The sequence below is a fragment of the Myotis davidii genome, unplaced genomic scaffold (genome assembly GCF_000327345.1).
Source record: "Myotis davidii unplaced genomic scaffold, ASM32734v1 scaffold143, whole genome shotgun sequence".
NCBI classification, from domain to species: domain Eukaryota; kingdom Metazoa; phylum Chordata; class Mammalia; order Chiroptera; family Vespertilionidae; genus Myotis; species Myotis davidii.
Window position 1 is genome coordinate 7,498,599 of NW_006294876.1, and position 24,375 is coordinate 7,522,973.

The window sequence follows — 24,375 nt, forward strand, 5'->3', positions numbered from 1 at the left end:
TATTTTTAGCCTCAGAAAAATGTTAGTTTTCCTCTTTCAAACTAAAGAAGAATAAAGCATACATATTTGGACTACTGTGAAGCTAGGGACGATTCTAGAATTTATATTTGACCTAATCTCCTAGGGATAAATTTGAAGTACTGGTATTTTTAGCACACCTTGTTTATTCTAATCTATGATTGGTGATTTGGTATATAACGTACATCAAAACACCTTCAAAGAATCTTACCAAAAGCATTTTTTAAGTTGAGTCTTCTGGTTTTATATTTCTCCCTCGTTTATAGGGAGGGTGTTTTTTTTTGGGGGTCTTTACCAGATAAATGGGGTTATGGGTGTTTTTTAATTTATTTCTATAACACTTGATATCAAATAATTTTTGAAATTCTTTAATCACAATACCTTACTTTAGGAATATGTTAATTTTACTTAGATTTAAATTTGTTGCCATGGAAGGAGTTAGTTACCTTATTTCTAAAGCCAACACTTTGTTCTCTCACTCATTTATTAACCACAAATCAGTAATAACTTTTTTTTTGGGGGGGAGAGAATGGTCTGGTTGCTGCCTGCATCTTAAGATCTGATTGTTTTATTCGTTGTAGGTTTTATTGGGATTTAATAATGCTTATAATGATGGTTGGCAATCTGGTCATCATACCCGTTGGAATCACGTTCTTCACAGAACAAACAACAACACCGTGGATTATTTTCAACGTGGCCTCAGATACAGTTTTCCTCTTGGACCTGATCATGAATTTTAGGACTGGGACTGTCAATGAAGACAGCTCGGAAATTATCCTGGACCCTAAAGTGATCAAGATGAATTACTTAAAAAGCTGGTTTGTGGTGGACTTCATCTCATCAATCCCAGTGGATTATATCTTCCTCATTGTAGAAAAGGGAATGGATTCAGAAGTTTACAAGACGGCCAGGGCACTTCGCATCGTGAGGTTTACAAAAATTCTCAGTCTCTTGCGTTTATTACGACTTTCAAGATTAATTAGATACATACATCAGTGGGAAGAGGTAAGTCATCTATTTTACTTTTTAAAGTCACTATATGACCATATTGTTAATGATGGCTGTTTTAAAATGTACAACTGGTCTATATATGAGGTTTATGAAATTCAAGGAGAAATTTTTTATTTATTTTTTGGTACGTAAGTGATATATGTGTATCTTCAAAAGATATGGTCAAATATTAGATTTGAATGAACTGAAAAGAAATTCGTGATTTTAAAACTATTGTTTTATATCAATTTAGTTTTTTCCTAACAATTGCACTTTAAGCAAAACAATTTTTATTCAAACCAATGCAACCCTTCCTTTCTCATGAATGGCTCTTTTTTTTTTTTTATCTGATATGAATACATCAAGGACGATATTTGACAAAGATGTGGAGGGTCCATTTGCTAATCTAGTTTTATCATTAGCTCTATGAGATAATCTGGTATATGTTTCCTCTAATATTGAAATTTCAGAGAATTTGTGTTTGAAGAAAACAGATTTTGGGGGTTTTTCCAAATTACATATGTAAAGAGTGATTTCAGTATTTTAATGTTGCTCTTTGTCAGGGGTCCTCAAACTTTTTAAACGGGGCCAGTTCACTGTCCCTCAGACCGTTGGAGGGCCAGACTATAGTTTTAAAAAAAAAACTTTGAACAAATTCCTATGCACACTGCACATACCTTATTTTGAAGTAAAAAAACAAAACGGGAACAAATACAATATTTGTGTTTGCATGTGGCCCACGGGCTGTAGTTTGAGGACCCCTGCTCTTTGTGATACTTTGCATGTAATTATTTATGCTAGTTTCTCCCTATTAGTTCATTTCATAATACTGAAAGACAGCATACCCAGGAGGGAAATTAATACATAAAAAACTCAAATAACACAGTGGGTAAGTGCAGTCAATTTGGCCAGTATTTTGCTGACTAGGGGCAGCTTTGTTCCCAGGCAGTCTATGGACCAAAGAGGGCTTAGCAGGGAGTTTCTAAGATCTGAGTGAATTGTTCCATCCCACACAAAGGAGTTCATGTCCCTACTTCCAGAGTCTGTTTATTAAACATCTTAACTTTCTTTTCCTTCTAAGTCTACCTTTGTAAATCATCACCTGAGTTTTACTGAAGATTGAAAATGCTTTGAGAGTGTCTAAATCTGCACCCAAGAAAACAATAGACTTGCTATGGATTGTCACTTTACTCATAGCAGCAATTAATTTTAGCATTTTTAGGATGAATTGTGTTTTGGAATTTAGGTGTAAATGAGTCGGAAAATGGAACTTCTGTGAGCACCAGCTCTGCTTTCTTTGGGGCCACAGCCATGTTCTGTGCGTGCTTGTCAATGGCGTTTCAGTTCCTAGGATTTCAGGAAATGCCATGTGATCATGCACACTGTGTGAGACATTGCTGAAAAGGCTGAGAACGGATGGTTCCTAAAATATGGATATGGGTTATATTTAAAATCCAGAGAAGCACATTTGAGAGGTTGGATTCATCTGTGTCTAGATAGTACATTCTATCTGAAATGCAGTAATTGTTTGGTTCTCAAACTTCATTATACCAATTTGAAATTGATATCAGACCAAGATGATTATGGATAACAGCTAATGGTTATTGAGGAATTATTATATGTCAGGTAATATATTTGATTCTTTACTAGTAAATCTTCCCAATGACGCTGGTAGCTTGCGCAGATTCATGGTAACAGGCGGGGCTGGGATTCTAACCTTGGCAGTTCAACTCCAGAAGCAATGCTCTTAACCCCCCAAACCTATAGCTTCTTGCTGTAACCTATGTGTACTCTTTTAATGTCAAATACCTTAATATCCAATGATTTTATGTATTGAATACAAATTGTAGATGACTAGCCCAACTGGTGTGGCTCAGTGGTTAAGCGTTGACCTATGAACCAGGAGGTCATGGTTCAATTCCTGGTCAGGGCACATGCCAGGGTAGCAGGCTGGATTGGTAGGGGGTGTGCAGGGAGCAGTCTATCAATGATTCTCTATCATCATTGATGTTTCTATCTCTCTCTCTTCTTTCCTTTCTGAAACCAATACAAATATATTTTTAAAAAAACACTAAAAAATGTAGATGAATATTTACCTCTTAAAACATGGTTTCACAAAACAATATTAATGGCTAGCCTGTGTAATGAAGAGTCTCTGAGACAAATATTCAGTCAGTCAAAAATGCAGTGGGCAGTGCGACTGCTTTTCCGAGTCTTGTAGTTTTAACCCATTTACCCTAGAGAACAGCGTCAGAAGGAACAGATGGTGGCCTATCAGATGAAATGGCAGGCCACGTGGCAGAGAGGACACTCCCTCAAAGGGATGTCCTCTGGCGCCTGGCAGCGGTCACAGGCACCTGGATGTGTGTACCGTGATGGGGTTTTATAGACGCCACACTATGTATGAGTCAGGCTCACAGCCACCGTGACTGAGAAATGCAATTTAATATGCACTTACAGGCATTTGGTAACCAAACACACCCCAACCAGGGCTGCGAGTTGGCAGGTTCTTTCATATAAATAAATGACCTTGATAATAAATGAACCGTAAGCTCGTTTAAGTGAAGGATGTTTCCTTGATTATATGATACCTTCCTATGATATCACACACATCATGGATATTTAATGTCTCTTAGTAATCCTGTTAAACAGGGAAGAGACAGTCATAATTGATCCAAAATGTAATATGAATTCATGACCTCACCACCTACATGATTCAAACCAAAATCACAAAGGATCTTACATGGTTCCAGGCTGGCACATCTCTACCTGACTTTGATAAATGCCACAAGGATGTGTTTACAAGTAGAAATACAACAAATAGTTTGGCAGCCGTTGCCCTGGGAGGGTTTAGAATAAGACCACGCAGGAAGATGTGAGCTCACCCACATGTCTTTGAATTCTGGGTGTTTTAGTACCAAGCTGGCTGGTGCTAAATATAGCAAATTTGGGGAAGTAATGTGTGAAGTCTGGAAACTGCTCTCATTCTAACTGAATCATTTCCAAGGAACGCAGCTGCCTTCTATAGGGAACTGCTTTGGTCTTCAATGATACATGGTGTGTGTGTGTGTGTGTGTGTGTGTGTGTGTGTGTGTGTGTGTGTTTTCCGGTCTGAATTAGTTAATCTGAAAAACAACAAGAAGCACCAAAGCCAGATAAATTAGAGAAATTGTGAATGAAATAGAGAAACTTAGTCCTTATGTTACTATCATAACTAAAGTTGAATGTTGTGGCTACTGTACAAGGAAAAAGCTGATTTGGTCAACAGATTTGTGAAACACGTGGTGTTAAGAAGTCAGGAGGGACGTTTACATAAGACAATTATAAGATCAGTGGCTTTAAGATGCAAAAATAGAGCTCTCTCAGTGTGATATTTTCAGTGTAAAGTTTCCTGAAACTGCATGTATATCGTCAGGTGAGGTAAAAATCTGGAACGATTATTTCAATAAATTAGGCCAGAAAATGCCTCTTTCTCTCATCTCTAGAAAACTGAGGTGAATCTTTCTTGTAGTTTGGCTTTTTAAAATTCATTTCTTTCATTCAGCATTGTTTTTATTATTCTATTTCAAGTAAAGTCAGTGACCCATGGCAGAATGCTCTACTGTAACCTACCACAAGGGTGACCCATTCTCTGTGATCCTACTGAAGGAGACATATGGTGAGGAAATCCTTGGAAATTAAATGGAATATTAACAATTGTTAGCCCTCAAAAGCCACTGAAGAGATAAAGGGAGATTAAGAGCTTAGTAACTGGGAGATTATTCAGTTAGTGAAGGTGAAGGGTCCTAGGATCCTTGAATGCTGCCCGGCCCATTGGGTTGTATTTTGTTTTGTTTTTTTATCAAAGTTGGATGATCTTTGACATTATTAGGTATTGGGAATAGCAATTGAAAAGAAAAATACTATTCTGTAGAGTTTATCTATTTTTAGGATTTAATGCCACGGGCAATGAACAAAATAGTGTGGGACACGCATGATGCTTGTATCATAACTAAGCCTTTGGAACACATATCTATAATATTTGCTCTTTTATTCCTCATTTACTATTCCCTCAACCTTCCTTTTATAAATTTTTAGACCCATCACAATGAACTAAATCCATTCTCCGGCAAGTAGGAGGGCTTGTGGTTTCCATCTTGGTATATGTCTATAGCAATTTCGGATGAGTAATGTGTCTAGGACATCACAATTCTCTGCAAGCAATCGATATTAGATTTTTATGTCGGCTGAGAGACAAATTGATAAACAGATGATGTTTCACAGCCGAGCGTTAATCAGAAAATTTATTCCACGGGGAGCTAATTCAGATTGCAGTTTCGGTTTTTGGTTAATTTTAACATTTTCTTTGGTTGGTATTAGAAACGAACTCTTGCTGTGAATTGCCTGTCTACAATTACACAACACATACTGTTAACTACTTTCATTTTTTAAGCATCCCAACGCTTGCCATGAGCAAGCACCTTTGTTTCTCCAATGCTGCCCTCTGTGAGGGTGGAGAGAACTTCCCTGTTGCCTATCACATCAAATCTGCGTTTCTTTGCTGTGCCTTCAAGGCTCCTCAGCCAACCTGTCCCTGTCTCAACCGTGTCACTTCCTATTTGCACCCAAGGACTCCTTTCTGATTTTTGTGTTATTGTGTTTCTTTTGTTTACAGTGCTTCTTGCAGAGAACGGTTCTTTCTGTAATTTTGCATGTGCCACACCTCAGATTTAGAAAGCCTTTCTTTTTCCATTGCTCCCGTAAAAAGTAGACTTAAACTTATTTCCAGAAAACATTTTACATGGTCAGTCCCTCTACTGAGAGCAGTTCTACTGGTTCTGCTTGCATTTGTTCTGCTGATTGCTCGGCTGCTGCTGCTTGCTGAGATGCATGTTCCTTTCCTGTTGATGGACATAAATGTCTATGGGGAAGAGTCGGTGTCAGCTTTTGCCATTGCATCTGCTTGTACACAGATACCGAGTTCTAAACACAGTGGGTTATCAGAGCCTGCCTGTCCACTAGCCGTCTTCCATGCACTAAATCCACTAAGTAATTGCAAGGGAATAGCCATTCTTCGCTCCCAAGCATGGACTAAGTAGCTTCTGTTCGCAGATACTGCACATGAGAATACAAAGCACTCCCCAGCTTTCTAGGAGAAACAGACATAATCACAGATGGTGTGGTAAACGGTGGCAGAAAGAAGGGAGTGAGGCTGGCTGGTGTGGCCCAGTGGTTGAGTGTCGATCCATGAACTAGGACGTCATGGTTCCAGGGCAGGACATGTGCCAGGGTTGCGGGCTTGAGCCCCAGTGGGGGACGTGCAGGAGGCAGCCAATCAATAATTGTCTTTCATCATTGATGCTTCTATCTCTCTCTCTCCCTCTCCCTTCCTCTCTGAAATCAATTATATATAATATATATATATATATACACACACATAAAAGAATATATATACTTGGAGAGAATCAACAGAGCTTTCTTTGCACAAGAAGAGAGCTTCAGACATACTTGAACGAATTTCAAAGCTGGAATCTGGATTACCTAGCTTGGCAAAATGAGAGCAGAAGAGCACATTCCAGCAAGGCAGCCTAGCCCAGCAGTTCCCAGCCTCCAGAACCTAGGCAGTAAGGTGGTGCATTGGGAGGTGCAGACAGGAATTTTTGCTGATGGTAGCCTTACTCAGTAAGGTGTCCTTGAGGCAGTGCAGGCAGGGGATTTACTGGTACATTGAGAATGCAGCAGAATGAGAAGGTTGGAGACCACTGGGGATGGAGCTCAGGATAAGTCAGGATAGAGTTATCACTCACTTGTGTTTTTTATATATAGCTAGTGTCAAGCACGATACTTTTCTAGATATCTCTGCCATGTATTCTTGGCCTTGCAGTGTTTGTATAAAATGAAACATGAACAGGACATATGCTAAGTTTATTTTGTCAGCTTTATAATTTAAATATCAATTATATTTGACATTATTAATATGATATTAATATAATTATATTATTGCGATACAATTATATTTGAGATTTGTATTTCTAACCACCAAAACATGGTGGTGTGAATTGGATCATATACTAGAACTTAGTGTTTATGTGTGTTTATTAAAATTGTGCCTTATATTTTCTATTTAATCTGGGTGGAAGTATTCAAAGTGAGTGATTCATGACTAAAACTTAATAGAACAGTTGTGAAGTGTGAGTTAAATGAGATACATGGAAATTATTTGAAATACTTAAGTTGATGTGTGCCTTTGTGCAGAAATATAAGATCCTGATATCATCTTTCTGATTAGCCCACGTACTGAAACTATCATTATGATGTGTGTGTGTGTGTGTGTGTGTAAATATTATTGGCAGGCTAATATTGATTCTGCTAAAGACCACTAGATGTCCTTTATTGGTTATGTTACTTTAGTATTCTAAGATGCCAGCACTGTCTTTTTTGAAATTATTCATTTATACTCCTTCATAATCTCCTAATTGCTTGGCTATCAATGTCTAGATAAAATAGATGACTACAGATGGTCACATAGGTAAAAATTATTATATCTATGATTTCTTCTCAGATGGAACGCAGTTTGTTAAGTTCCTTCAGCAAAGAGTCATTTTTATTCTAGAGGATTGTTTTCAGTAATATGTGTGCTTTCTAAGGTGTTATCAGATACCCTGATGTTGTAAGGTACAATGTGATGAGATCTATTTGAATATTAAATGTTAGGTCAAGACAATTAAGGAGAAATTGATAATATTGATAAATAATGTGTGGGTGTGGGTATGTATGTGTTAGAAGTAAGATACATAATTTTATGAATGTTCTTGGTCAGTGCCCTGAGGCAGATCTGTATAAGCCCAATGCTTTTCACATGGATATCTCACTTTAATGCCAAAGTAATCAGATCAAATGTAAAACATTCATGTTACTGTTTCCAGATTAAAATATTAGACTTTCTTAATGCTTTGTGATGGTCCAGTTATGCATGTTTTTTACACTTCCATGGCTCTATATTGAAAACCCCAGACTTGCATCCCAAGTTTCAAAACGATGTAACCCCATGCCTCCAATATTCATGGTGATGATATCTCTAGAAAGATAGCTGTTGAGCTCCTCAAGCTCATTATGTTCTCTTTCCTCTCAGGAAATATTGGAAGTATTATAAATGCTAGTTTGTATTTTTTTTCTACACGAAATATGCCACATGAGGAATTGAAGCAACAAATGAATCGGGCAACATTTAGGACAAAATGCATTCAGCCTTACACTTAACTGAAGTGTCTGGGTAAATGTCTCAGATTTCCCCTTCATTGAGTTTGCAGATACAACATATATTATGACTACTGCCATTGTGGACTCATCTATGTGCTACTGGTGTACAAATTGGGAATGTCATTGGTTCATCAATATTGGACACACAATTTGTGATGTGATTCTGGTTTAAACCCTAATTCTGGTTCAACTGTCAGAATGTTTCATAATAAGCATGTGTTACTTTAATCTGTGGGGAATGATCTCCGTTGAACTGGTCACTTGGTTGGCCTTGTATACCACCTACAAACAAGACAGGTGTGATGAGACATGACATTCCTGAAAGTGGTACCGTGGTGCCCAAGAATATTTTGTTGTTAGAAACAACGAGGTGATGTTAATTACATCTCTGAAGTAACTGTTGAGTCTACTTACCTAATCATTGGGCGGGGGGCGGGGGAGGGGGGGAATTTGTGCTTATTTTGTCAGTTTCTAACAAATCAGTCTTTCATTTTAGTTAGATACAAGTCAAAAGTAGGTTTTATTTATTTGAAATACTTTGGGAAGCAAAATTAGGCTTGCATTATGTCAAAAGTAGTAGTTGATTCATATTTCATTGGGCAAAGCATAGTCATTGAAATATATCAGAAGTTGTCACAGAAAGTGTTTTATAAAACATTGTAATTGTTATGAAAATACAAAGAATAAATCAAAGTGGATCCTTCATTTGCACTGAGTAATCACAGAGAAAGACCTACTTTGACTTCTCTTTTTGTCTTGCTGATGTCTGCACTTTAGATTTCTTATGAGAGGACTCCTGTCTTAAGTGTGAAAAGGAAATACATTTGGTTGGTTATATAATTCTGGTGGCTATTTTGAGTTAAGTCTGCCATTTAGGCCATTTTTTTTAAGAGAGTCAAAATCTTTTTTCTCATTACATCTTAAAGTGAAAGTAGACTTTGAGGAAGGATTCTGGAAACTAGTCCCAGGGTTCCATGCAATTTAAAGCAGTTGTGAAGTAAGCCAATAGCAGCTCTTCTATGATAATCTCATTTGTCAGGAGTGGTTTCCTATAAAGATTGGTCATCAGTGGGCATGTTTGCAATGATGCTGATTATCTTAGCATGCTGCCCCTTTTGTTCTTACTGTTGTGGAGATGAGTTGGGTGAACATATAAAATAAAGGAAATTAGGCTAAATTGGAGTGAAAGTCAGAAATACCTTCTGTGGACACTTTTCTCTCATTTTAAAAATGTGGATGATGGCTTTTACTTGGATTATATGGTTGCTTTAAAAATCAAAAAGAACATTCATTTATAGTGCTTAGTAAACTCTAAAATTAAAAGTCTAGAGAAGCATATTAATGTAAGCGGTAATTAGATGGTCAAATTATTTTCCTGATTTTTTTCCAGAGAAGTTCTGAAAGAATAAAATCCTCCTCTTCCTCCATATCCTGGGTCAGACTGGAGAGTAAAAGGTAGCAATGAGAGCTTTGAAGTTTAGAATCCCGGAGCGGTAACTACCTACGAGGCTCTAACAGTCCTGTTTGGAGAATCACTAATGCTGTGGAGGTTGCAGTTCAGTGAGAAGCAGTTCTGCTCTGTGAGAACGTGCTTGTCTCCATGACACTGAAGAGAAGGGCCGTAGACAGTCCTAATCTGGTGGAGGGTTACCGCCCTCATCCCCCTCAGCTAATGTTTGTCATAAAAGCAAAATAACTTTATCATGACTATAATTACCAACAATTGCTAGTACATTTATTAGGGAAGAGTTATTGAAAACCTTGTTGACTTAAGATATTGAAGGCTCCCATAAATTATTGACTTTAGAATGATATGAGAGCATGGCTGGATGGATTCCAAAAGAAGTATATGTGTGCGCTTTCCTGACTTACAAGGCCCAGGACGCGTACTGGACTCTAAAGTCCTAAGTGACTGATGAGATTTCTGCTCTCAGGCTCATTTCTTGGGAATTGTGACATTAACAACACCATGGGGGAATGATTCTCATATGTTCTATGGCTTTCTCCGATTCAAAAGTATCTGATAGGAACTTCAAATATAGTCTAAGCCATTACAGAGATAGCATCTTAGTAGGCTATTGCTTGACAGGCAGTGAAAGTAATTCTCAAATAGCTGAGAGGAAGTCTCTGTGCAAACGAGGTAGATAAATGAATACGGGCGTCCCAACTTGAGTGAGAGGTGCATTCGTATCAGAGAGGGGTCCCACCAGGATATGAGAAGTTCAGCTGGGCTGCAGAGAAGATACAGGACACCAGCAAATGATAAAAAAAAATATTTCAGTTTTGCTGGAGACTTTCCCTTCCCTTCTGCCAAGTCACCAATATTTGCCTAATGTCGAGGATGAATGTTTCAGTGTTTCAAAGTGTTGTTGCTGGGAATTTTATCAACTAAATCACCCCTTCCCCTTTCCTGTTAGTTGAATTGTTATTTCAGATGTTCTAAGAATCTCCAGTGTCTTGAAATTAGTTCACTATATGGCTCCAGATGAAAGTTAGCAAAATGCTGTTTTTGAAATAATTCTAGTTAGTAGCACATTTCTTAAACATACAATTCTATATATCAGTAGCATTGCATATGTAATTATAGACTACTAGAAGCCCGGTGCATAAAACTTGTGCGGGGGGGCGGGGGGACAGTTGTCCCTTAACACGGCTTGGGCCCTCTTGCAATCCGGGACCCCTCAGGTAGGGTCCCTAGGCCTTGCCAATGATCAGGGCCTATTGGGGCTTTCCTTCCCCCGGCTGCGGGCAGCTGACCCTGCCCCCGCCGCTGCCATTGATTGCCATCTGTATGGCACTGCCCCCCCCATCCCCTGCCATCAGTCACTTCTATCTGTGGCCAAAAGGAGTGGGGTGCAATCGCTTGGCTGGCCTCGGCCTCCCTCTGCAGGGCTATCCCTGGCCGGCCCGCACACCCCCCATACCATCGCTGGCGGATGGCCTGGGCCTCCCTCTTTGGGGCGATCAATCACGGAGACCCCCTATTGATCAAAACACAGAGCGTGGCCTGGGCCCCTTTCTGTGGGGCGATCATGGGGCAATGGCACCCTGCCACACACCAATTGCATCACACCCACCTTGGCTGGCCTGGCTCCAGTGCGTGTCATAGCGTGGTCGTCTGGAAGATCGTCCGGACGGTCATTCTACTGTTTGGTCGATTTGCATATTATGCTTTTATTATTATAGATTATAAATAAAAATAAGAGACTATGTAGTTAAATATTTTCCTGACTTCTCATTTGCAAATTTCATATATTTATATTATCTTCCAATATAGTATTTAATACATATGAATTGCCACCTGCTAGATTCTGATCACTGTCCTACATGTAGGACTACAAAGATTAATAATTAATAAATACAGCTAAAAGGGATTTTCTAATCTAGTGGAGGAGTTAGAAAGGAAATCAACAATCACATAGGTTCCTCTAGTTTGGAAATCCTTGAATAGAAGATTTCCAGCATGATTCTCTGATGACATGTCCGCTCAGTTGGAAACAGCTCCACTGTCAGTTCATAAAGTCGGCTCGTGGAGCAGGACAGAGAGTGGTGTCTGAGCCAGATATTTCCCATCCTATCATTAGAGAGTGAAACAGAAAGGGCTATTTAATGCCATGCTTTCCTATAATGTGAACTTTGCTGAGTTTTACAAACAAAAATCAGTTTCATTCAAAATAATATTGATACTTTGAGATTCTAAAATGACTTCCTTGTGTTGGAATCTGGAAACTTTTCCTTTCTTTCCAATCATCAAAATTAATGAATGATTCTTAAATGTTGAAAGTTTATTAGGAAGAAGAACAAGTATATTTAAATTTCATACACAATATTACATACTCTATAACTAGTGAGAGAATTTAGCAAAAAGGGACCTAGATTTTTGTCTCTCTTGCTCTCTCACTCTGCGTGTAGTTTGGATGCTCTTGCATGAGACTCTGAACCAGAAAATGCATTATCACGGTTACTGAGCAGACAGCTCCTATCAGAGAGCAAGCAACTGAGCTGCAGTTAGTGACATGAGTACCAACAGCGAATCGGTTATTCTGTACCACCTCCACTCAAGATGCTTGAATTTTCTTCACATTTGGCACTCAGCACTCATTTTCCTTGGGCTTCCTGCTTCTAGTGACCTTTAACATGATAGCTGTGGCCATATCCCTGAGAATTTCCTAGGATTCCTTGAAGAATCATATGTTGGTAGATTTCCCTCAAAAAAGGAAAATCTTTCCACCAGAAGCTCATCTCAAATGTCCTTCAATTTTCGGACTATTCTTTAATGTTACTTTTGTTGTTGTTGTTGCTCTTGTCCAGAGAATCACCAAGCAGTGAAATTATCCCCAATGAATCTCAGATTACATAACAATACCTATTCTTCAAAGAGGTGAGAGGTCAGATGCCCCCCTCACCTCCACCCCACCCAACACTAACCACTGCCCTCAGGAAATCAGCCCTTCTCCCTGCTCCTGGAGAAAACAAGGCCCTGCCAATGCTGTGAGTTCCTTTACCACCTTTACCTTTATGGAAGTAGAGAATTTTCCCTGTCCTCCTTTTCTGTCCCATTTCTCAAGAAATTCACTAACAAAGTGTATAAGAAAATACCTATTAGTCACTTTTTTATAACTGTGGTAAACAAAATATATGTCTCTTATCAGGAACAGACACACGCTGTAAACCTTAGACCCCAAAGCACTATGTCTGTACGGTATTTTCTTATTCCTTCATCTGATGGGTGGGGTCTCGGGAGTGAATAAACCAGTGTGATTCCCTGGTTGGAGCACCACTGATCTTATCTATTCATTAATCGCTATATAATTTTACTTCTTTCCGAAATAGAGAAAAAATTTGTATGAATAAAACAAAAGTGATTAACAAGATGACTAAATTCAAAATAGAATGCTTCTAAATTGGCAAAATAACTTAACTTGCAAAACCAAACATCTCAGATGAATTATTTTCATTTGTACCTACTATAGATCTCCAGGTGATTCTTTATATTATTTAATTATCTTACTTGACATAGGAAGTAAATACTTCAGATTAAAAAATACAACTTTAATATGACAGAATTTTACAATTATTTTATAAAAATTTTCCAAATTATGCTATTAAAATTTTCCTAAAGGAAAAACGTAATTCAAACAACATTTTCCCTAAGAAGTCATCAAAATATTGTCCTCACAGTTCAGTCATTGAAACATGTCACACTACAAACTTAGGGTTGCAAAGGAAAATTAAGATGCCATTAAATTTGTACAGGATTTCCTTAGAGTGCTTGCCTTGTGCTGTAAGAGTTTTTAGAAACCTCAGTCAGCATTCCCCAGTGTGTTGTCTGTGAGTTGTTAATGGTTTTATGGAGACAACATTTTGCTTTTGTTTTTCGGTGTTGAAAGTGTTATCATTGGCCCAAGATATCTTAGTAGCTTCTCCCAGGGCAGAGCTGTTCATTGCTCCCTCTACCTATCTATCAGCAGCAGGCTGGCGGTCCTGCTCCTTGTCCCCTCACACCTGGGTGGGAACTGACTAAGCAGCTTCACTCTTGACCATGTCAGTCCTTTTCACAAGGGATAGAAAGCTCTAGCAGTGGTTCTCAACCTTCCTAAGGCCGTGACCCTTTAATACAGTTCCTCATGTTGAGGTGACCCCCAACTATAAAATTATTTTCGTTGCTACTTCATAACTGTAATGTTGCTACTGTTATGAATCGTAATGTAAATATCTGATATGCAGGATGTATTTTCAGGGGTCGCGACCCACAGGTTGAGAACCGCTGTGAGTCTAGGGGTCTTGATGGGCAATTAAATGATCTGACCCTAAGAAATGTATGTCACTTGTTATAACTATTTGGCCCAAATTTGTCACATGTCCTCACCCAGCCACAAGAAATCAAGAAGAGCAATTCCACCCTGATCCTAGGAGGCAAAGAACTGGAGCCATTTGCTTAATAGCCCTATTTCAGGAGTGGGAATAGTTGAGAGATGGAGGCAGGTGTGTCTGGACTCAGTCACTCAGTTGGCCTGTCACTAACTTGCATTATATTTGAATCTATTAAAAAAATCACGGACCTGCTTGTTATCTCACTGTTGTTGTTTTTTCTCATGGATAGTTTTGGTCAAACTATAGTGGTGCTGCCACGTGGCATCCCTCCTAAGCTCACAAAGTGCTTAGAGAGCTGATGGGCATGCCTTTGGGCATGAGAGAGACCTGGCACTGCCCTGGGTGGCTACCTCCGAGATGCTTCTCGGATGCATCAATTATAAAGCAGTCTTTATCTTATTTAGTTTTTCTAAGTGAGCTCATACTTAATAGGAATTTAGATTATTCTATTTATGGATGTACCAATTTCCAAGCCCGCAAACATCAGATTTAGGTGAGTTTAATGTGGATGGATGTCCACATTAATTTAATTTTCTATCCTCTACCCTAAAATGAATTACAGTGCTAATGTATAGACCTTTGCCCAATCAAATAGAGAACAATAAGTGTTATGAATTTAAAGGGGATGAGCAGATATAGGTTTACAGTTGTTTGTATGGAAATAATACAATAATTTAATAAAGCAAGAATAAACTCTGTGTTTCATGTACTCACAAGTGTAAAGTTACTTTTGCCAACCCCTGTATGATATAATTAGGATAATTATTTTACAAGGAAAACTAATTATGCTTGAAATTTTGAGAACACTTGAAATGCAAGCATTAAACAAGCAGTGGTTAAGCCTGACATAATATATCTATTTTCCTTAAATGTATTACTTTTATTTGGACTTCATTTTTCAAACAATTTAGACTTTGAAAGTACTTAAACATCAAATACAATTTTTGGTAAATGCTACTACTATTATAACGAATTATTTTTTAAATCTATGCTTTGTTCCAATTTAGTTAAACTTGTTTAATGTCCCATAGTAGGTCCATATAAGTGAGTGTTCTATATGCACTCAAAAATGTGTTTTCTGCTGCTATTGTTTGTAGTGCTTTATAGTTGTCAGGACAAGGAACAATGTTACCAAGTTGTCTTGTTCGAGCACTTCTTGAGCTAGGGATGTTAAATACCCAATCCAATAGTTTTGGATTTGTCCATCCCTCCTTTCAGTGCTTTCTGTTTTTACTATGTGTACTTTGATGCCATGGTTAGGATTTTTGTATCTTTTGGTAGATTGTTCTCATAAGATGACCTTTTTTCATCTGTATAGACAATGTCTAATGATAATTTTGCCTCTCAACCGTTACTTAGGTAATATTTGTATGGTATAGTTTTTCCATGCTTTATTTTCAACTTGTGTATCTTGTAGGCACCACAGTTGAAACTTGCTTTTTGCTTGTTTATCAAATCTGATAAACTAATTTAAACCATTTAAATTGCTATAGTTGAGTTTAAATCTATCATCTTGATATTGTTTTCTATTGATCCCATGTGTATTTTGTTATTGTTTTCCAATATTCATGCCTCCTTTTATACTAATTTTGTATCTTTTATGAATCTTTTATCTCCACTATTGAATTACTAACCATGTCTAAATTTTTTTCCAATGTTTGCTGTAAGGCTTACCATATTCCTCTTTAACTTATCAAAGTCTACATTCAAATATTAGTATACCATCTCATATATAGTATAATAAATTTGAAATACTATATTTCCAATGTCCCCTTGCTAGCATTTGTTTTATCATACAATTTACTATATGATATAAATTACGATAAATATATTCCTATATTTATATTTTGTTATAAATGCCAAATATATGAAGATTCTTTTTGCTTTCAATGGGTAATTGTCTTTTAAGATATTTTTGAGAGAGTTAAAAAAAATTTTAAACTTGTTGCTATTGCTTTTCATTCCTTTGTGTAGACCCACATGTCTACCTGGTATCATTTTCCTTCTCTCCCAAGATCTTACAGTGCTGGTGTGCTGTTGATGAATTGTCTCTGCTTTTGTAGGCCTGGCTGTCAGGATTGTGTTCTGAATTTTGAGAAGTATATTTGCTGCATATAGAATTCCAAGAAGACACTTTTCGTTTAGATAAGAAGATATCACTTGATTCTTCTCTGCCTGCCTTGTTTCTGATGGATGGGAGGACTGATGTCATTCTTTTATTTGTTCACTGGACATAATACGACTTCTTTCTCTGGCTGCTTTTAAGATTTTCTCTTTATCATTGCTTTTTAACAATTTGCTTTTGATGTGCCTTAGTGTGGTTTTCTCCGTGTTTCTTCTACTTGAAATTTGTCGAGTGCTTAGATGATGTTCGATCATCTATAGGTGATAGTTTTGATGAAACTTGTGAAAATACTCGGCATTATTCCTTCATGGGTTTTCTTTTTTCTACTTTTTGGCTGGTTCTTTCCTTGGCCTTTGTAGTGACTTCACAAGCCTGTACAGATCAGTTCTCAGCCAGACTCCAGGGATCCCTCTGCTGACCTTGGAGCTTTCTCTCTGGGCAGCTCCTTCAGCTGTATTTTCCCGTACAAATCCCGGTCAGTGGGACCCCTGTTTCTGCACTCTCAGCCTCACTCTCAGCCTCGCTGTCAGCTCTGTGGGCTTGCTGAGCTCCCTTTGTCTCCCCTTTCTCTGCCCCGTGTCCTCTCTAGGCAGGGACCTCGTGCACGGTTAGGGCTCACCTACGTCGTCCTCTTCCTCTAGGGTTTATTCTTTTGTGATCCCTGGACCCAGATCTGAAAACCATTGTTTCGTGCAGTTTGTCAGGTTGTCTGGTGGTTTAAGGCTGGAGGGGAAGCCTGATCCCTGTTATTCCATTATGGACAGAATCAGAATGGTATGCCTTGTTTCAACAAGCAGATTTCATAGGTTTTCTTTTCAGAGGTTATGGCATATTTGAAACAACAAGGTCATCCTAATTTTTGCAAGGTAAAGTTACCTGATGTGTGGATGGAGCACAGTTGTGATCTAGGGCATCATTTGCTTTCTGCAGTAGGTCTGTATAGAAGGACCAGGCAAGCAGAATAAATGTGTGCATCATAGAAAGCTTCTTCATGGAAAAAGTAATGATCATTAAGGTGACCTTGCTTACTCAGTGGCGTGCTTAACCAGCCACGATTAGGCTTAAATTATAGCCCTTTAAATTTTAACAACTGTAGTGTGTTAGTCCAGCCTTCTACACTGGATCCCCAGGGCTTTGGATGAATTCAGCAGTCAGTTCGCCCGAGGTGGACAATGTGTGTGCCAAACATAAGGCTTCCCCCTTTTGTGGACAAAAGGTTCCAAAAATAATTCTCGGCCACAATACAAAGTAACACCTGGGTTCAGTTTGTCATCTTTGACACTCTGGAAGTCACGCCTCTTTTCCCTAAGAATACCAAGCATATTCAAGTGCCCTAGAGCCTATTTTATTAATTCAAACAGCTAACAACTTTATTATCTCTAATAATAAAAGTCTAATATGCTAATTAGACCAGATGTCCTTCTGGATGACCTTCTGGACAAAGCCGGGGCTGCGAGGGAAGCCCGGGCCCCGGGTGCTGCCAGTGGCCAGAGGGAAGCCCAGGTCCCCGGTGCCAGAGGGAAGCCATGCTGGCAGCCGGGAGAAGGAAGGCCTACTCTTGCACGAATTTTATGCATCCGGCCTCTAGTTGTAGAATAAGAGTGCATTTTATTTACCTGTCACTGATCACTTTTAGAAGGAAGGAGCATGAGATAGTATGACAGTCCAGGCTAAAGTTGTTGTTTTCATTCCATTTTAAAAGACACTGGGGGTTAGGGGAGGCCAGGGGATTGTCAAGGGCAGGGAAATAAAAAAGGACACATATGTAAAAAAAAAAAAATACAAAAAAAACACCTGATACTTTAAAAGGATTTTTTTTTTACTACATTTTTATTTCTACTATCAATAAGCATTTTCAGAACAGATGTAGTTCTAGCTAATGCTTAACCCCGTCTTTCTGATCCTGAGGAAAAGTGGTTCTAATCTCAACCAAATGGTTCTGCCAGTACAAAAATACTGTAGGATAAAATGTATTCAGTGAGGGTAGTGAGCATATTTTAAAGTTGTATAATAAACAAAGGAATAATCAGAATAAATGTGTTTATGGATCTCGGTTAAACTGTAACTACCCTTTTTGGTGCCCCTTTGGAGAAACAAATGATGAACCCATCTGAAGAGTTAAGATATATGACACTTCACATCTGCAGTCACATGGATTTATCCATTAACAACTGTCTTAGTTTCTTCTAGAATAGCAGCTCTTTTTAAGAGTTTAACTTTTTGCAAACAAGTATTATGAAAATTTTCTTAAAAAAGTAAAAAGTAGAAATCTTGAACTAATGTCACAGTGAAAACATATACCCACCACCTACATTCTTTAACTTTCTACTAACTTTGCTGACAGTTATCTATCTAGTCGCCTATCAGATTTTTTCTTCTCTGCATTTCAAAGGCAACTGCAGCCACGGTCTTCCTCCTTCAAATACTTGAATCTGCATCAGGTGCTCAGTATTTAATCTCCCAGTATTGTGCATATACTATGACATACAAAGCCCTTTGTTTGATTTTTTTGTGTGTGTGTTGTTGTTTTTTTGTTTGTTTGTTTGTTTGTTTGTTTTGTGTGTGTGTGTGTGTGTGTGTGTTTTATCCTCTCCCGAGGATATTTTTCTATTAATTTTTTAGAGAGTAGAAGGGAGGGAGGAAGGAGAGAGAGAAAGAGAGAGAAGCATCTATATGAGAGAGACAAACTGATTGGTTGCCTCCCACATGGGCCTTGAGCTGCAGGAACCCATACTGGGGCGGAGATTGAGCCTGCAACTGAGGTACATGTCCTTGACTGGGAATCGAACCTCAACCATACGGTCTGTGGGCCAATGCTCTAACCACTGACCCAAATCGGCCAGGGCGATATAACAGTTTTATAGCATAACAAGAATAAAAATGATTCGGGAATATAAATAATAGTATGAGCATTAAGTAACATTGAGAAATTGTAAAACATATCCTACTGACAATGGTTCCACCATGATTATGTTTGTTCAGTGACTTTCATTTTCCTTGTAATGCCTCTAGCTCTTAAATCTGTATTCATCTTTCTGAACACCTAGTGAAATTGTCTTTAGACTGGATAATATTCTTAACTTCTTTCCTCTGGGTCTTAGCCTCTTGACCTTTTAAGAGAGTTAGTCTAGGTGGGTAATTTCAAATAGCTTCTCCAGGCTTGTCATTGGCTAGTCCTCAATTTTCTCTTCCCAATGAGTCAGGCTTTTGATCATCTGTGAGTTCATATATGTCATGAAAAATGCTCAGTGAGCCTGGCTTGTGTGGATCAGTGGTTGAATGTTGGCCCATGAACCAGGTGGTCCCAGTTTGATTCCCAGGTTGCAGATTCAGGTCCCAGTGGGGGTGTGCAGGAGGCAGCTGATAGTTGATGTTTCTTTCTCTCTCATATCAATGTTTCTATCCCTCTCTCTTCCTCTTTCTCTAAAATCAATAAAACATTTTTTTAAAAAAAATGCTCAGTGACATTAGGAAGACATTAACTTTTCAGATACTTTTAAAAAAATTTTTGTTGTTTTGAAGTTCCACTCCCAGTATTCTCTACCTTGACATTATAGGGCCAACATTTATTTCATCCAGGGAAATATAAAGTACCAAGTTTGGAAACACAAGTTGACTGGCATTTTATTGCATATTTATGTTAAAGATGTTCTGGTGCTTTTTATAGACTGAAGTGTCCACGAAGCTGCTCGTTTGCCAGTTTTGTATTCTGGTGGCTGTCCATATGTTATTCATTTTGTCTCTAGCTCACATAGGTTCCATAAACAAAATGTGATATATTTAAACAGTATCTACCATTTCACAAATACACTGAGAATATTACTAATACTTTGTTTGTCAATGGCTTATGAAACCATGGAATGATGACTCTTTTAAGAAATACCATATTTAGGATTATGGTATGACATTACTCTGCCACCCAAACTTATGGATAATGGCAACCAGTAACCTAATTGCCTCTCCTGTCACTCAAAGTAAATGTAAGTTTGATGCCATCAAGCCCGTTTTGATTTGATAAAAACACACATGGTAGGCTGGGTCTTTTCTTGACTCTGTACCCTCATCAGTGGTTCCTAGATTTTATTTCATAGACAATGAATTCATTTTCTTCTTAAAGCACATGTGTGATATAAGGTAGATAAGTTAGCTCTTTATTTGGATACCACAAAATTCTACCATCTACTATTAGTACAATTTCATGTCACACTGGAAATGGAGGAAGCACAGTTGATGATAAACTCTTGCTTCACAAGATCAGTGAAAAACTAACTCCCCATGCCTGTGCCCAGTCCACAGAGAAGCACTTGGAGAGATGGCTCAGTTTCAAGCCAATCAAGAGGGTGAATGATGTGTCCATATTTCATGATGCACCTGGTCACATGCCTACATTCCCTGGTTATTCTGGGAGAGAAATGACACATGTCACTCGGTGAGAGGAGCCAGCCTTGCTGTTCAGATGTGAAGCCTTCCAGGGACGTGGCATGAGAGAGGCTGATGGTGCGGGCTCTGCATTTCAGTGTCAGCTACCAAAAGAAAGCTGTCATCTAGAGGAGGAACAAGATGAAATCAGAATCACAGAACCGTGTTCCTTCCTGCCTGAAGGCACAGTCGTCTTACTCAGCACCAGCTCTTAAGCACCTGACTTTGAGAAATATATTTGGCAGAGAAGTGTAGGCAAATGATTATCTACATATATATTCTTTCTACATATATATACATATATATGTAGGCAAATGATCATCTACATAAATATTATATCTATCTATCTATCATCTATCTATCTATAGATCTGATCTTTCCTATAATGTTATTTTACCTTTCTTTTCCAAATTGGACCTAAACTCCTCTGAATCCTCTGATTAAAACCTTCCAATAAGTTATGGTCACATCCAAATGCACTACCATGATCACCAGGACCCTGCCCGATCTGGGCCCTGTGCAACCCCCCAAACTCAGCTTATGCAACTGTCCCTCTTCGCAGACTATCCACTGGCTTACTTAGATTTTCTTCTGTTCCTCGAAGCGTGGGCCCTCCTTAGGAAGTTGTGCGTCGCTGGTGTTCTTGGTCTCCCCAAACTTTGCTCAGGTGCTCCCTTCTCAGAGAGGTACTTCCTGCACACCTTTAGCTGAAGTTATTTACCCCCCTCTGCACTCACCTTCTCGCTAGGACAGGCCTTTCCTTCTTGGCTTTCGGAGTGGTTTTACTTATATGCTTTGTGGTTTGTTGCTCTGTGTCCACAGAGGACCCTCACCCTCTGTGTTCGTATGGAATTCCCAGAGCTTAAATAGGATCTGACACAGGGTGAGCACGCAGTCGTGATTGTTGAAGGAGGTTTTCTGGAAGCAGCCGCTGCTGATTGTGGTAGTTCAGTGATTTCTGCATCAATATCCAGAACTGTTGGTCTTCTAGATAGTCATGCAATTACTTTCAACAAAGAAGGGTTATTAGATATTTATTTGCCATTGACATGAATATTTGTTCACAGTTATCATAAAATTGGTAAGGGACAACAGCGTGATGTACCCAGGATCGGGTTGAAATTTTGTTTCTGCTTCTTTTGAGCTCTGTAACCTTGTGAAGCCTCCATTTCTCTGTCTCTATAATAGGGGTAATAGATAACTCTGGGGAATGTTATAAATATTGGATGAGTTATATTTATAAAGAGCCCAGGACAGGGCCTGAATACAAAGCCTGGCACATAGAAGGAATTATATGAAACATACATACAAAAATCTTGCCTGTATCATTCCAACTTTTCTTCTTTTTGTTATAAACATGCCTTGTATGTATACAAGGCCAGACAGATAATTAATTAAACAGGTGAATCACAATAGTGGCCTAATCATGTATTGAAATATTTCTCTATCATGTTTAGATGTTTGTAGTAAAGTAATACATTTCACAAAGTACCCAAAACTTAGCTCAATGTAATTTTGCAATTTTATTTTCTTTGCCTTGTATTGATATATTTTATGAACCTATTATTGATATGTTTTCCCATATCCCTTTCCATACCATTTTATACTTCCAAAGATCTATAATTTGGGCTCTTTAAAGAACTTTTTCTGCTTGCAAGCTGAGTGTTTGCATTCTCTGATTTTAGAGGTAAAAATTTTAACTCCAGCTCTGTTTATTTTCCCATCTCATATCTGATTAATTACAGAGCCTCATGAGTTAAACACACACAGCCCTATAATATGTGCAGGCACAGTGTGCGCAGAGGGTAGTGGTGTGAGGTGTTGTGAAAACATGGGCGTAAGACAAGCCTGGGGAAAATGGGGTGAGTTACCTTATATTCGTACTTGCTGTGGAGAAGGTAAACACTCACTAATCGTACACGCAGGTAAGTGCTTCTCTAATGCTGACATGTAACCCAGTACCTAAAATAGATCAAGCATCGCCAGGACGAAAACCAAGGGTGCAGCATGTTGGTAGAGAGAGCATGTGCATTTCCATCATCAGGGAGCAGCAGGGGCTCCTGGCAGGAAGTGGCCTACTTCCTGCAGCGCTGACTCACAGACACATCACCAGTGGGCCCGAGACATCATCCCACAGTGTGCCCACGGCCCACTTGCCTCTGCAAAGGCAGGAAGACTCAGACTGCCACGTGCTTCCCATCCCATATGGTTCCATACACCCACTATTCTGACTTCCTCTCCTGCCCCTCTCCATCCCCTCCCCCCACACCGATTCCTTATCAAGGAAATGCAGCTGACCTCCAATTCTTCGTTAAATATCTCATTCACTTTTTTTTTCCTTAAACTAAAGCTAGTTCTCCCATGAGGGCACTTCCCCTGTAGCCCATGCTAGTGTGACTTTTCCCTTTCCCAAAGTCAATCCCAGCCCTTCCCTGCAGCCCCAGCTCATTGCTTACTTGATTATTCTTTCCCACCTGCCTGTATCCTATCCGTTGGCTCAGTTTTAAAATAGATCTGGGATCTGACCATTTCTAATTAGTTCCACCTTTACCATCTGTTTCAAGCTACTGTCATCCCACCTGGGTTATTGTAACACCTCCTGAGTGATTTACTTCTACCCTTGCACCCTTTTGTTATCAGAGAAATATGTGGATGGGACTTCTCCAATGCTAGTGGGAGTAGGATATCCCTTTCCCCACTGAATGCTGGGGGTCAGGTCTTATATCTTGAGAAAAAGAATTTTCTGAGACTCGCATGAGAGGATGGGTGATTTTTAATTGCATGGAACTACATCCTTGGGTTTCTAAAGTCCCATTTCCCTTATTCTAGACCTGGAAGATATGTAGCAAGAGACTCAGCTGACCTAAAAGCAAAGCCAGTATCCAAAGTTTCTGTTCCATAGTGGATCTGCATTTGGTTTAGCATCAGGCTAGTTGTAGTCTGTTAGTCCATTGTGTTACTGGGCGTGCCTATAATATTTGGTTTTCCCTTTGCTCCTTTCCAGTTATTAATAAATAGGTTCATTACAACAGTATCACTTTGGGCTTATTTTTGATGTAGCTGCCAGAGCATTCCTTTGAAAATCTAAGTCAGATAAGGTCACTTCATGGCTCCAAACCTTCCAATGGCTCCCTGTCCCATGAAAAGGCCCATCATGTCCTACATTTCTGACTCCCCAGTTCCCTCTATATTCTTGTCCTCTATCACACTGCCTGTTTATTTCCCTCTAGCACACTGTCTCTTTGCTGTACCAAGAAATTTGCTAATAATGCCCTTGACTCATGACTTTTGCACCAACCCTTTCACTTTATCTGGAATGTGTTTTCAACAGATATTCTCTCATCTGTCACGTCTTTCAGAACTCTACTCAAAGGTCAATTGTGAGTGAGATCTTCCATTCTACCCTATAAAACAGTGTACTTCTCCCCAGTGTTATCTATCCATCCTGCTGTTTTATTTTTTCTTCATAGCACTTTTCACAATTTCATATATTATATACTAGAGGCCCGGTGCATGAATTCATGCACCAGTGGGGTCCCTTGGCCTGGCCTGTGGGGATTGGGCCAAAACCGGGTCTCCGACATTCCCTGAGGGATCCTGGATTGCGAGAGGGTGGTTCTCAGGTGAAACACCTTGGAATTGGGCTCCCTCCTGTCTGGTTCTGGGTGCATCACCTGAGAACCACAGCTGCCAAGTCACCTCAGCTCAGC

The 24,375-nt window shown here is 39.0% G+C and overlaps 1 protein-coding gene across 1 annotated transcript in view; it reads left to right on the plus strand.

The window, feature by feature from the left end:
* HCN1 (hyperpolarization activated cyclic nucleotide gated potassium channel 1) overlaps positions 1 to 24,375 on the plus strand; it is a gene marked incomplete at its 3' end in the record, with an annotated part of 290,284 nt that overhangs the window by 35,172 nt on the left and 230,737 nt on the right. Inside the window, exon 2 of the mRNA XM_006769486.1 lies at positions 600 to 1,023. Within this exon, the coding sequence (XP_006769549.1) occupies positions 600 to 1,023 (424 nt within the window). The remainder of the gene's footprint in view (positions 1 to 599; positions 1,024 to 24,375) is intronic.